Source organism: Channa argus, chromosome 18 (genome assembly GCF_033026475.1).
Source record: "Channa argus isolate prfri chromosome 18, Channa argus male v1.0, whole genome shotgun sequence".
Taxonomy (NCBI): Eukaryota; Metazoa; Chordata; class Actinopteri; order Anabantiformes; family Channidae; genus Channa; species Channa argus.
Genome location: NC_090214.1, coordinates 17,536,345 through 17,551,513, shown reverse-complemented (window position 1 = coordinate 17,551,513; position 15,169 = coordinate 17,536,345). Strand labels below are relative to the sequence as shown.

The window sequence follows — 15,169 nt, the reverse complement described above, 5'->3', positions numbered from 1 at the left end:
TCGAACTTGTGTTTACATGTACTAACCGCCACGGGTCGCGGAAAGGCGGGGTTAGACAATTATCCCCGCCCACACCACGTATGTCACAGGTCTTCCACAATCCAGCCCCGCCCATATCCATGCTCCGTTCAAAACCTTTCATTGTAGCAGCATTTAGTCCTTCTCATAAAAGAGGGGTAACACGTGACTAATTGCAAGATTCACATTCTAGCAATTACGGTCAATGTACTGATTACTGATTCTGATCTGATTTACATGGTCGAGCAGTGCTTACATAAAAATATGTCAAAAATAGAGCAAATGATTTCACGGAATCCCTGAATTCATCAGTCGAACCGCCACTTTGGCAGCACAAATGACACTTCAGTGATTAAACTGTTCAAAATGTAACGACACTGTAACGACTCAATGGTTAGCACACTAAACTCCCTGTTGCTCATGCTAATAATAACTATGATTAAGTGACAGTTGAATTTCATGTCTGGATATATGTCTGTATCCCCAGTTTGTACCAATTAATATATGGCAACATTTTTATAATCTAGCACAGGTAAAGAAGTTGTTTCCATTTATGTACATCTGAACATAAAGTGTGTCATTCCATGTAGAAATATACAGATTGCGTCAACATTTAATGGAAAAAACAAGGCAATTTATAACCATCAATATTGTTTTCAGAGGTTGAAGAAACTAATAAAGTGTACTTTCTTGAATTAGGTAAAATAAATTTGAATTATAGAATTACAATTTCTATTTTTTAAACAAATTTCTGTTAAACTATAGTCAAATTCCAGCTCCATCACACTATGTCTCTCTGGACCAAATTACTGTACTGTTCCTTCAAGTGCTATTACTATTAGATCATTTAAGAGAACAAGAGAATGTTGTTGAGAACATATTCAAATGCTAGTCAGTTTGGATTTTTTTGTCTGTTTGTTTACATTTTGGCACATTTTCTGTTTAGGCATAACAGATCCACCCCATCACTGGATCACCCTGTCACAGGATTTGGTCTGACGGAGTGGAATTTGTGTGACGGTCACACTGTTTCTAATATTAAATGCATTTGAAAACTTTCAAATGAAAACCTGTTTCATTTTTCCCTCTCCCTGCATCATATTAGTCAGAGGCTTTCCCTCTATTAGTATTTGGAGATTTCAAAACTGAAAATTAATGCTTAGACAAAAGAAACCAACCCATATCCTTGTAACCATGACTTGAACAAAGACACCAGCACTCCAGCAATAAAAAAAGACATCAAGATAAGCTCCACAGGTAAAATTAGTAAACACTGATATTACCTTGTTATATAACCAGGGATGGCATTGTTTGTGGTGTGCATAAGATGACTCTAAGCAGAAGGTGAAATTAATAAACCATCCCTTATAATGCAGTTTTTTGTTGAACTATTTTTGGTTGTTTTACTTTAATTTGATATTTCTTTCTGTGACTTTAAGTAACATATGGTATCGTTATAATTACTAAACAGTGTGTGTGTGTGTGTGTGTGTGTGTGTGTGTGTGTGTGTGTGTGTGTGTGTGTGTGTGTAATAACTGTTGGAACTGGGCTATGGATTATAGTGCCAACAAAGTTAAAAAGTAGTGCCAACTGAGTTAGAACACATTACAAATTTGTGCTTCTATGCAAAGAACTTTAAATTGCGTTGTAGAAATGTGATATAAAGCTTAGCTTAGTCATTTGAAAGCAGGACTTTGCTGATATAAACAAAACCACGTCATATAATTTTATTTTAATACAGTACAACTTTGATTTTGTACTGTACAGTATGTTCAAATATTACATTTACCAACTGAGGCGCTCCTATACATATCTGCATACTGCACCTGTAAACAGTTTACAAGTAGAAAAATACAAAACTAGACACCACTCATCAATATGTGAGGGAGACAGAGTGAAGGAAAAACAAAACAAGAGGTGCTTCATAAAGCTATAGTACTTTTTGGTAGAAAAGAATTCAACAGAATCAAGAATGAAAAAGGCAGCAGGGAACTGCTTCTGGAGCATTTTTGGAGATGAGAGGAATTGCACATATTTTCTAAAACAAGAATAAAAATGATGTCCAACAGGTCGTACATGCTGTTTTTAAAAGCTACATTTGTACGTAACATCAAGTGCACTTAGCACAGTCCGCATTAGGCAAGCCAGAAGGAGCTGCAGGAGCAAATCCTGATGTCCTGCCTGACATAAAAAAAAAATAAAAGTTTTCAAAGGGAGGCAGGGCTTCAGAATGTTTAAGGCGAGCATTCACAATTATGCAAATCCAGAGAAGTGTTGTTTGGGTGACTGTAACATTTGGACTTTCTGGGAATTTTAGAGCCAATGTGTGGCGAGACTGGGATTTTTTTCTGAATTCACAAACTATTTTAATTTGACTTTAATTTGACTACATGCGATAAAATAAGACAAACACATTAACAGTCACACAAACATTTAGTGTTGGAATTCTGCGTATGTTTCAGTGACATTAGTTTTCCACAGACAATTAATATCTGCTGATCCTTTACAAACTCTATTTCCAAAAAAGGTTGGGACGCTGTGTAAAACAAATATAGAGATAAGAAATATAGAGTAAGAGTGAATCACAGGTCTAGACTGCTGCCAGGTCAGTTTACCACCTGGACTCTAACTACTGAGTCATGGTGTTGCAGAAATAAGCAAGACCTACTCAACATTAATAGCTTGAAATTCAGAATGAGAATGTTTACTTTTTACATGTTATAAGTGACTTTTTTAATATGTTCAATAAAGTTTAAAATGATTTGCAAATAATAAACGGTTTACACAACATCCCAAACAATACAGCTGGGTTATGCTTTGCTGATGTAATTGAAGTCATCATAATGAAAAAAATATATTTTCTGTCATCAGTACACAATATGACAAATGTATGCAAAATCAAAATGAAAAAGAAACTGTTCAAAGCAATAAGCAATAATTTGTTGAGTTAACAAAACCTTCAACTAATGCTGATGATAAATTAATCTGTAATAATATAATACTATGCTAAAAATGAACAATATTAAATCATCACCCAGCACTTGTGCACAGAAAAAAGTCTCTACCAGACAAACACGGATAATCTGTGATGAACTGAATAAAAATTCAATTTAAAAGTTGAGCGAAAACAAATCTCAGGTAAACCCTTGTCCAAATTAGTTTTAAGTAAAATTTACTTTTTAACCCAAAGACACACACACACACACACACACACACACACACACACACACACACACACACCTACACACACACACACACACACATACTGGATGCACACATTGTATTTAAATTGTCATACAGTCAAACTGTCAAAAAGTGCTGTGTTGTGCACATGTACATTTATAATGGTCAGCATTGACATTATTGAAGATTCTCATTTCACTAATGCGACACTTAAGAAAATTAGTAAAGCAAAAAATAGTCTTGTCCTTACTGAAACTGAAACGATCCAACACCTTAGCTTGTCACTTCTGCTTAATAAACAGTTGCAAGAAATTAAGATGTAAATGGTACTAAGGATGCCAGGGTTCACTTAAGCATTTCAGTCTATATAACTGACTGTGCAAAGATCCTACTTAAAGCTTGTACTAACGATGGCCACAAGAGGACTAGAAATTATAGGAGTGAAGTTAGGAATTAACCCGTGTAGTCCTCTGTCCAGCAGCTAAAAAAAGTTATATTAACCAACACAGAGCTGCAGTACATATATGATCTGGTACAGAAACAAACTATTTTAAATATATGTAAATATTCCAATTGGTTGATTCTTGTCAATTAAACAATAAATAAACAGAAAATTTGGTTTTATAGTGCTGTTTAAGTAAATTATTATGTATTGGATGAACCTAGTCTTTCAATATGTAAAACTGACAGCTTTTCCTAAAATACAATTACTCTTTTAAACACCCTATGTGCAGGATGTGAAAAAAAGAAGTCATAGGTAAAATCAACACACACAGGTTCAATTTATTAATGCACAGATACCTGTGGACCTCTTGATATCCAGCATGAAGACAGCTCCTCCCTGCTGATGATGGGGGCAGCTGAGAACCACATAGACAGCAGTGGACCGTAAAAAAGGCCGGATTGGTTTTGTCGAACCTGAGCCTTTAGTAGATAATTTTCAAGGCATCACAGAAGCGACAACAAAAGACAAAACCCAGCCCCAAGAAGAAAACAAGTTTAAATGTTGTAAGATGATCCAAAATACTTCTGTTAGGCACAGTGATGTTCACCTGTTCTGTCTTACATGACCTGGTGGGACATGAGGTGACGTTAAAATTCTTATATTCAATATAAGATAGATCCCTTTTTACTTATGAAAGGACAAAGAAACAATGTTTAGGATGGGGTGGGGGTGTGATGGTCCATCCTTTTTCACCCAGCGCGTCTCCGTCCTGTTTTGTTGACAGGCAAGTTTAGACGGAGTCAGCGTGGCCACAATGCTTCATCACCTCCTTCTTCTCTACTGTCTACTGTTGAAACTAGAGTTAGCACTACTGCAGCTTTCTTCATAAGTGGGTGGGGGCTCTGTAACACATGGGGAAAAACATACGGACAGTTAGAATCTTCCCTCAGTTCTAATGTAAGTAAAGTAAGTAAAGTCCGATTTACTCTTACTTGTCAGTGCAGCAAAGTGTGTGTGATTACTAAAGAATTTTCATTGTATTACAGGATTTCATGCAACAAACACATTTACCAAACTCATAAACAACAAATATATTTTGTAAAGCTCTGGTGCTTTGTAGCACACTGGTGTACCATGTAACCAGTGACGTTCTCTAATCTTAACATTTTATCTCAACAGGACTGTAATTTTAGCTGCTTGCCATTGTGAGGACATGAGACAAAAACTATGAGCTTGGGAGTTTAGGGTTTGTCAGCTTTAGAAAGTGAATGTCTTGTAAGTCTCTTTGACCATGTTGGGATCACAAAAATGATATTCAAAGCATTAACTGTAATAGGAATATCTAGTCGGCCATTACACCAGTCCTCTCCCATCTTTGCCAGTGTGTAAGAGTGTGTATAGCAAACAAACCAGGAGGGTAGTCGCAGCTGCTGTACTCTGGAGGGAGAATGAGAGAACAGGAAGTTGGGATAGGAGTCACATTTCCTTCGGTGAAGAAAGGTATGGTGGCCCCAGTAGACACAGAGAACATTGGAGCAGATGTGTGACTAGGAGGTAGTGCTGCACCAGGAGCATGGCTGAAGGCGCTGGGGGACATGGAGACTTGCTGCCCTGAGGGATCCTGCTGAGAGTGACTCTTGGTGGGAATCTCCTCACTGGCAATACCCCCTGCACACATCCCATTCTCGGGTTCTTCCTCTGCTGGTGGGGCACTAGGTGCCACCCCTGCAGCGCCGGGTGCAACGCCACAGTGGTCGGGACTGGAGGGCATGGATCTTGATAGAGACAAGTTCAGAGCAATGTTTCCGATATAAATGGGCAGAATGATGACTGTTTCTGGAGATTTTAGTGACACCTGTAACACAAGCATGATTTATGAAGAAAACACGGGTTATAATTAGATTTTATTTCTAACCAATTACAGTTGGGGTTCTTTTTTATTTAATACTTATTATTTTATTAAAAATGGGGAGTACAACATCAATTCAAAGAGGGATAAATCAGATAAACACTACAAATTACCAGAAAATCTTCTGATTGATGAGGACCTTATCTACTGTCAAGTACTGTGAAATGGTACCAGAAACAAGGTGGAATGATAATTAGGTGAAAACTGTCAAAAACAGATGTATTACTTTTTGAGCTTTTGACCATGAAAGTAAAGATTCACTTAATATTAAACTGAGAAAGGAACATGTGAGGGAAATAAAACCATTTATGAGAAAGTTTTCACAGGCAAGTGTGTATAACAATGTTTTCAATGAATGTAGTATACTGTACGATATGCAAATCTACAAAGCTGCCATCAACCTAGTATAATAACACACACACATACACACACTCACACGCACACAATCTGACCTGAAGGCAATAGTCGATGTCTATGAGGCTGCAGCCATTCAGCGCTGACTGAGGAAGAGGAGGGACAATGATCTGCTCCCTCCACTCTGCGTGTTTTCCAGCTTTTACTCCGGCTCCCTCCACCTCTGCAATGGTTCGCAGGTCAAAAAGAGGCCGTTTGGTTTTATAGGTCACTTTCTGGGGGGGAAAAAAAACAACATAGAGCTGAAATGAAAAAATGTGAGAATAACTTCTTACCACTTCACCCACCACTTCCTTACTGCAAGACAAAGTGCTCTTTGGAAATAGATCAGGAAAACTTCTATTACTGTTATCTTGAGGTATGGGGACAATTTTGCATCACATGAAAGGAGGAGTTCTGTGAATGAGTCCCAGCAGAAATGTATGATTCATCTAAAAGTTCAGTAGCCCTCAAAATGGATAATTTCAGGGAGTATTGCACACTGTCAGAATAGCAGCTTATAGAGATAGGGAAAAGACCATCTCTGTCTGTCAGAGATGTAAGATTTTTCAATGTTATGTTATGTTATCCACCCCTGAAAAAATAAAGACTTTCTGAACAAAAAAAAGAACAAAACATTTACAAAGTTCATGCAACTTTCCTCAGCGCAGGTCCATTTGATTTATTGGAATTTTTGTGTTAAAATTTGGACCGATATAGCTTTTGCATATTAAACCCACTCAGACCCCCTCTTTTTGCAAATCCAGATGCACTGTAATATTTGTAATAATCAAAAAACACCCTTCCATTATTTTAAGTGTGACCTTCTTCCATTTGGTGTAACTCTTTCATCAACTTCAAATTAATAAATGCATCAAAATACATCCTTTATTTATACTATGGTAAAAACACGATGATTAGGGATTATATTCAGTATATTAATCTACCTGTATGAGAGTGGCCAGCACACAACCTGTGTCCTTTCCAGACTTGTTGTGGATCTCTGTGGCTAACTTGATGATCTGACCAGGGATGTAACCTCTCATGTCAGTGCGAGCTTTAAGCATCAGGGTCCCCGTTTTTACCAGGAGGTAGCTAAACTTCTTAGTGGTCACAGCGTAACTGGGACGCTGCAAAAGACAAAGTTACAGGGTAAATGCATGTTTGTTGTTAGTATTTAAGAAGTCTTGCTTAAATATGTAAATAATGTGATGCACCATTTATCTATTCCTATTAAGATTCGGAGTATGAGAAAACTCTAACAAGCAGGGTGGGAACAGAGTTAAAGGAAAAAACAAATTAGATCCTGCCCTGCCATGAAATCAAATAATCCTCGATCAAGACAAAGCCTGATCAAATAAGGAGATACATTACAGGGATTAAAGTCCTCTCTTCTCTTCTCTCCCTGCCACTAGAATATGTATGCTCAAAACCTGTACCTACTCTAACTCAGCAAAAACTAAACAGCAAGATTAAAGTAAAGGAATGAAATGAGGAGTGAGGTGATTAGGAAAGTAGGCAGGTTTGTTCAACAAGGACTTACTTCAATGCCAGACACCTTATTGAGGTTAAGCATGTTAAGTATGTAGAAGGGCTTCTGGATTTTGTAGTCCTTGGTGAAGCGGGGAGTATCAATGACCGCCCTCACTCGGTAAATAATCTTTCCAAAGGGTCCTTCAAAAGAAGTCGGCACAGCCTCTGACGAAAAGATTAGAAAGAAGACAATTGCTTAACTATTACTTAACATTTAGGTAAAATCTCAACTTTCAAATTTGAAATAAGAACTTATTGCAGCGTTCAATTTATTTGTGGCTAGTGTTACACTGTTGGTAAACACATAAGGCAATGATGAAACAGAAAGTTTATTTATTTCATAAAGGAGAAAAATAAAAACAAAGAAAGAAAAGGTCATATTTGACTAATTGATATTTTAAGACTCAACAGAAAATGGCAATACAAATATGTGAACATAAGTGAGATTAATCATGCAAATATGTGATTTCATAGTATGATTAAAACAGATCTGAGATCTGTATCCTTTCTCATGCAAGACTCAGAATGAAGCTGTCAGAAGCCTTTCAGACTGATCATTACACATTTCTTCTAAAGAGAAGGACATTTTTTGTGACTCAAGATAGGGACAATAAGGAGAATGAAACGGAGGGAAATGGCTGCAGGAAGGGACATTTGGAAAGACTGACATTAAAAAATAAGTATCTGAGGAGAAAGTAGCCAGATGGACATAAGGACAACGAGACACAGAAACAGAAGGGAATCATCTGATATTGCGAGATGTAAAAACAATACAAAATATCCAGATATGATGCATTAATGATAAAGGCTAAGTCACTCTCTCTCACCCGCTCTATTCTAATGTTTCCCCTTTCTCCCACTGATGTTAATGACAGTGTGGCTGGCAGCTGCTCCGGGGAAAATTCTGCTGTCAATAAGAATTAACCAGGAGAAGCAGGATGTTGTTTTGTCGGCTGAGCTTTGAACTAACCCACAGACGACACTCTAGCATACAGCAGACCATAACATTTCTTTCTCAGGAAACTAATGAGCATTTGTTGAATTGCAGTTAATGTGGAGAAAGTTTGATCTGATAAATATGGATGTAATCTCTTCTCTTCCTGGATTAATATCTCATATTCCTTCGGAATGAGGCCCCTCTATGTTTAAAGGACATCTCATTTTGAATTGACTCCTTTTTAGTTTGGGTAGTACATATAAATACAGGCCATTTGACTTCCCTATGTTAAACTATCTCTCTATGACTATGACTATGACATTGCTTGAAGGAACCTTCAGTCCAGATTATGTCAACTTGTTGCTCACACTATGGACATGGTAATCATAGTCAATCTGCTTTTCCAGACCTCTTCTAGGTGACATTATTTGAACTTCTAATGATGAAAAAATCCTCTGGGTGATGTCATCTAGAGGAGTTTTTCAGCAAAAAGCATACAAATATTTTGATAAAGGGAGGTCAGAGGAAAAAGTTTAAGAGCATTAATGTACATTTACACCCTACACTAAAAGCAAGTTGAAAATTGATGAAGTCACCCTTTAATAACATGATCTATTGTTCACCTCTTAGTGGCTTTGTACTGATTTGATCTCAACCTACAACCTCAACTTCTGTCTTAAATTCTTTGTTGTCTAGACTTGTTCTGCTATAAAGGCGCCTGTCTGTGTGTTTCCATACCAGCAGGGGGCAGTAGGACACATAAATGATTCTCTGATGAGCTACTTAACACTACATGATTGTTAACATGGCCTGTGTTGGTGCTCTCAAGTCAAAGGGCCGAAAGGAGGGGATGGTGAAGCATGGGTGCATGAAGACCATTTAAACAGTGACTGCACAACAGGAGAGGAAACTAAAAATAACCCAAACTCAGCCCCCGTGTGTGTTAGCCCATGCCTGAGAGGATGCATGATACCAGACAGACACTGCACAGTGTGTGTCTTCACAGTTGGCAAGAATCTTTGTGCTATCTCCGGAAATGTACACTACAAAAAGAATGTGTTTGTGCGGGGAAATAAAACCCAATATTACCCTGAGGCATCACAACTTACACGCTACTCCATCTTATCTGTTTACTATGTAAGGGTCGCTCACATTTTTCCAGAGTCACATTATCTTTTTGTGTCTGAGTCAAGGGCGTTGAGCTAAATGCTTTTATAACTACACATACTAGAAAAAGACCCAGGTTATCAGAGGTTATCACACCTGTGCGCTCCTTTTACTGACGTGAACTTGTGATAAGACAGTTTCGTGAGACAATTACTGGAAAAGTTGACGTGCCTCTTTCAGGAAGGCATAATGTGACACTCACCTGGAATGAGAAACTGGAATGGGAAACTGTGCTCGCCTGGTGCCAGAGTTCCTATGAAGGAGAAAGGCTAATGAGTTACGGAGTAAATGCTGACTGAAAAGAAGATTAAATCAAATGACAGCTTTGGGTGCATACACAGTCTCAGTGTTTGATTAGATTCACCTCATAGATGCCTTTGTGAAAGCAGATGTCCCCCTGGGGTTTAACTACTTTCCCACTGGGATGGAGTTTCGGAGACAAACAGGCTTTGTTGTTTAGAAGCAGCTGTGCTGAGTTTTCTTTTGTAGTGAATGAAACTAGCAACCGAAACCAAACAGCCAGTGTCAGAAGAATTGTTGTTTGTTTAACCACCAACACGTGTAGCTGGCAAAGTTGGAATGTTTCTCTGCAAGTTCATCAATGATTTACAAGCACAGCGGTGATGCACCCAAGGCAGAGAGATGCCCTCTACTCTGTTACTGCACACGTCAGCATCATAAAGTCAAATTTTTTAAAGTATAACTCTGAATACATTTTCGTATTGTCAACCAATCGTATGGTAAATCAACAAGCTTACATGCCCATTCACTCCTATTACAGCTAGGTGCAAAAATTGGTATCTGCTGTTTTAAAATGGCAAAAAGAGTAAATCAAAGGATCTGTTTTCACCAACATAATATTTAATGTAAAATTACTGTAGCTACTACAAATGTTCCTTCATTAGAAATTAATTAAAAGTAATTTTAATGAATTTGAAAAGAGGGCTTCACAATTTTTTTACACTAATTTTCCATTATTAATTTCCATTATTTTACTTTAACCTTTTTAACCACTCCTTGACAATTTGTGTTAGATCTGATGTTATCAGGTTTAGGGTCAAGTTTGCAGTATACCGAAATTGCATGTACAGTGATGAAAATTTTCCGGATTTAAATTCAAACAAATACATAACTTCACTTTGAAAAGTTATTTAATAAAAATGTAGCTCAGCTCTATTGGGTTGTTCCAGGAGGATTTCTCATTTGACTTAAAATTAACTACAGGGTGTGTGTTTTACTAATGGTTTCTTAAAGAACAATAGAGCTATTTGGCACAGAAGAGAAAGGAAAGTACTGCAACATTTTTGGAAAGTACCATAGAGATAACAGAGTCTAAAGTGAAGTTGTCCTCACTGTATTTTTAAAACATGACATTCTGGTGAACTCAACAGGAAGCGCTGTGACATGAATGTATGTTTTGGAATAAAAGGAACAGTTCATTTCTTTTTCTATGCATGACAATTTAAATCTTTGAAATTAAAGTCCTTTAGTTGTTCACGCACTGTCTGGTTGTTATGTTTGTATTGCTCAGATAGGATATCAGCTGGCTGCAATGCCCCACCCTGAAAGCAATTTTACAACTTTTGAGTTTGGGCTATTACTTTCAGAGTGTTTTAGCAGCAAACTTGATCCCAGCTGTTCCAATAGACTTTGTAAAAAGTAACTTCTCATTTTACAAATATCTCAGCTCCCTCAAAGCCTAAAAAATCTTAAATGTGTGCAAGACCTTGTTCCACACTAAAAATACTTCTTCGATGTTATCACAGCATCTGAGATATGTCAGCTTTTGTCTCGGTTTACACATATATAATACATTTAACAAGTCACCATTTTATTTATTACAGTTACTGTATCTCAGTAAGCAGTAATCATCAGTTCATTCAAATTTTCTTGATTAATTACACACTGTGAAGGACAATGTTCACACTTGTTTACTTCACAACCTCACATAAATTGACAACAAAAGCATACAGCACAAAAAAAGGCCTGTCCATCCTTAACAGAGATCAGCATGAGCCTTGAGTTATTAATTCTCTAGATAACCGATGACCCAATTAAATTCTTCCAGACAGCAACATGCCTCACCTGATTAGGGACACAACACAACAAGGCACAACTTGTTCCACTGGCATCAGTTTCCTGAGGGGAAGCCTTTAGTGTGTGTGTGTGTGTGTGTGTGTGTGTATGTGTGTGTGTGTGTGTGTGTGTTTGTGTGTGCACGCATCATGTTTACTGCTAAAGGAAGTAGTCATGCTCTCAGCTAGTGTTATGCAGATGCAACAGCCACTTTGAGAACAATACTAGCAAATGATTAAAACAGAAGAAGGATGTGTCTTTATTGTGCTGCCCACAAGTATCCATGTAACCTAAAATAATCCCAGAGATTTCAAATCCATTGTACTTAAAGCACTAATGAATAAAATGAAGACTATTATTATGATAATTACACTAAATGATCAACACGCACATTCGGTGGCTAAAGGTGGTTTTGTATTTGATGATTATCCCGATTATATTTTGATCACTGTTTGTATTGACATGGCTCTCAAGATTATATGCTAAGGAGAATTGTGGAAAAGGAATATTTCTAAAAGTTTCTGTTTTTATATTGTCATTTACGCTGTTACCACAAAACTAAATTGTTTTAATACTCTGTTTACCACTGCTAATTCACAGGGTCCCTACTTGTTATGCCACCACAATATCGCAGGAAATCCTTGAGGGCAAATTTGGCACCAAAATCTACGTATATTTAAAGATGAGCTGATAAGGCTTTGGAGGACAGAATTTAAAAGTCAATGTCACTGTGACCTCATATCTTTACCATACTTGGAAATGCAATTTCTCTTTAATGCCTTGAAGGACTTTCTTTACATTTGGCACAATGATCCACAAGGACACAAAGACGAACTAATTTCAGATTTTGGTGGTCAAGGGTCAAAAGGCAAAGTCACTATGAACTCGTGCACCCATTTAAGACTAAAGTTCAGAAAAAACCTGGAGGGATTTGCATTACATCTGGCACGAACGTGCACTTGGACTCATGGATGAACTGATTTCAATATGAGTATGGACATTTATATAAACTACAACTTCGGTGGTTTGCAGAGGCATACAAACATGATACTGCAATTCTAGTTTTCTTATTGCTTCTACTATACACTTTTATTATATCTTAAAAATGTAAAAATGATGATTTGTAAATTCAAAACAGAAAGTACAAAAAAACTTTTCACTGTATGTGACATGTATGTGAGGAGGACTGAGTAAGTTTTAGTTAGTATATATTAGAGCTAAAAAGTTATAAAGATTGCATTACAAGACCATTGTGGATAGACATCGTGGGTAACGAAGAAACTACAGTAGCATGTTCTCCCATACTGTTAAAACGAGAGGGTGTGTTTTACACAGTCTGTACGTAAAGTCGTCGGTTACTGAAGCAAGTCTTCAGTGTGTGTGTGTCAGTGTGTGTCTTCAGTGAAACCACAATCACATGACGAAAGGACACTAACATCACTGGTCTTCTCCCCTCAGACTGTCAAACATCGCTGGCATACCACATTATCAGCCACAGTGAGAGCTGGCTTTGTATGAGATGTATGTGTGTTTGTGTGTGTGTAAGTGTGTGTGTGTGTGTGTGTGTGTGTGTGTGTGTGTGTGCATGTGTGTGCATGTGTGGTCTTCTGTCACCCTTCCTGTGTCACTCGCCCTGTGCTGTTTTGCCCTCAAGGATAGAGCAGCCCATTTTTGGAAGAGAACGGGATATGGAGAAATGTCAGAGATAAAGCGGGGAACAGAGTCTAATGAATTATTTATGTCGTCCTCCGTTTGGAGTGTGCCTGGTCTTTTACAGTTTATTCTGCATTTAGCCGTGTTAAGGTGTGTTGAATGAATTTTATAATTATTTCAAAGAAATTCCTGTCTAGAGTTTGCAAATATGGGATTTCAAGCAGGCGTTATCTTTATTTATTTATTACTACAAAGTTTTGGCACAGCAGAAACTCTTATGGGCAGGTCCACTGGATTACAAGCTCTGACTCTGAAAGATCCAAAAATACTGTTTAAACCTCTGTTGGATTTCCAAAGTTTGACTTACTTTACAAGTTTGAGGGTAATGGTTAAGAAATCCCTGGGTTTTGGTAAAAATACTGAAATGACCCTATTTTCTATAGTTAATTTAAGTAACTACACTGTACATAAATAAAGTTACAGAGAAAGCCAATGAATGTACTTTCAAATACAAAGTATTCAAATATTAAATATTAATTTCAAATATTAAACACACACAAATTAACCAGCAACAATAGCTTTTTACAGTATTACAGTACAATGTGATTAAAGATTTTTAAAACAAGACACATTTCACCAGATTGACAAATCAATATTTGGTGTCAAAAGAGTGATTTAAATGCAGCCCCACTATTATGTTTGTATTCAAAGTATCACTCAAAACGGCACATACAGCTTTAGACTGTACACTACCAACACCTCTGGGCGTTACTGTGTGAGGCGGGTGTGTTCATATTTGTTCAGTTTGAGTTAACAGTGCTTGCCTAAATTTTACTTCTCTGCTATGCCGTGTTTGAAATATTATCTTGCATTTCTCACATGAATTGTTCACTCTGACAGATAAAATAATTCAATCTCTCACATCAATATGTTTAAAATATGGAACAGAAAGAACCAAACTATGAAAGGTAATAACAGACTTTTACCTCTTCCCTATCATCAGAATCATGTTTCTGCTTCAACAACTCCAACTGTCAACTCATTAATGAAACTTATTATGAAATTTAAAAAGATAACAGCAGAGTTTTTAATCAAGCAGTGTGACATGAATCCAAGTGAAACAATTTGTTCTTTTATTTTTTGTATGAAGCTCTTCAGATTAACTTCCATGAAATGTTTGTTTCAAATTTATTATTGAAGATCTTTTGGAGCACTCAAAATACTGAATTATCCAGGAACAATTGGCAGGTTTTTACAGCAGGAGCCATTCTAGAGGTACAAATCAATTGTTCTAATAGTGGAGGCCGTATCCTGATCTTAGTAACTCCAGAGCAGTATTTCCTTACAACTAAAAGGTGTATTTAATTTGTATGTTAAGCTTTGTGAAAGTGATTTTATTATAATATCTTTCACATTATTTGACTGACGCCAATTGTTTGTTGAAAAACTCATGTTGGTGCGTTGATTTCAGCCCATTTACTATATGTGTATTGCAGCTGATCGAAAGGCTAAACAATTGTTAACTTAATTAAATTTGATGAAGATGTGAAGAGTTGAAGAGAAAGAAAAGGTGCCCAACCAGCAGTATTTAGAGAAACAATGAACAGTTGTTTTCTAGTGGCTCCATGCAAGATTTGCTAATTCAAACACAGTGCAGTCTTACCAACTAAGGTAAGGTGGCTCTCCTCTACTGAACTACTTTGGCAGAAGCAGTGACTTACTGTGGCGACACATTTCACAGCCTTCAACCAACCAACAGAAAAGCAGGGGAAATGTCAAGATGGCACCCCTATCTCCCAGCAGCACAGCATGACATAACAGAGTTTAAACCACAATGTGTTTTTCGGTAGTTTTG

The 15,169-nt window shown here is 37.2% G+C and overlaps 1 protein-coding gene across 1 annotated transcript in view; it reads right to left on the bottom strand.

Moving 5' to 3' along the window:
• Positions 1-1,730: 1,730 nt before the first annotated feature.
• Positions 1,731-15,169, bottom strand: part of arrdc1b (arrestin domain containing 1b) — a 29,630-nt gene continuing 16,191 nt past the window's right edge. The window contains exons 3-8 of the mRNA XM_067483769.1: positions 9,788-9,838; positions 7,492-7,646; positions 6,896-7,078; positions 6,008-6,184; positions 5,057-5,501; positions 1,731-4,548 (exon numbers count right to left, since the gene is read on the bottom strand). Of these exons, the coding sequence (XP_067339870.1) occupies positions 4,484-4,548; positions 5,057-5,501; positions 6,008-6,184; positions 6,896-7,078; positions 7,492-7,646; positions 9,788-9,838 (1,076 nt within the window). The 3' untranslated portion in view covers positions 1,731-4,483. The remainder of the gene's footprint in view (positions 4,549-5,056; positions 5,502-6,007; positions 6,185-6,895; positions 7,079-7,491; positions 7,647-9,787; positions 9,839-15,169) is intronic.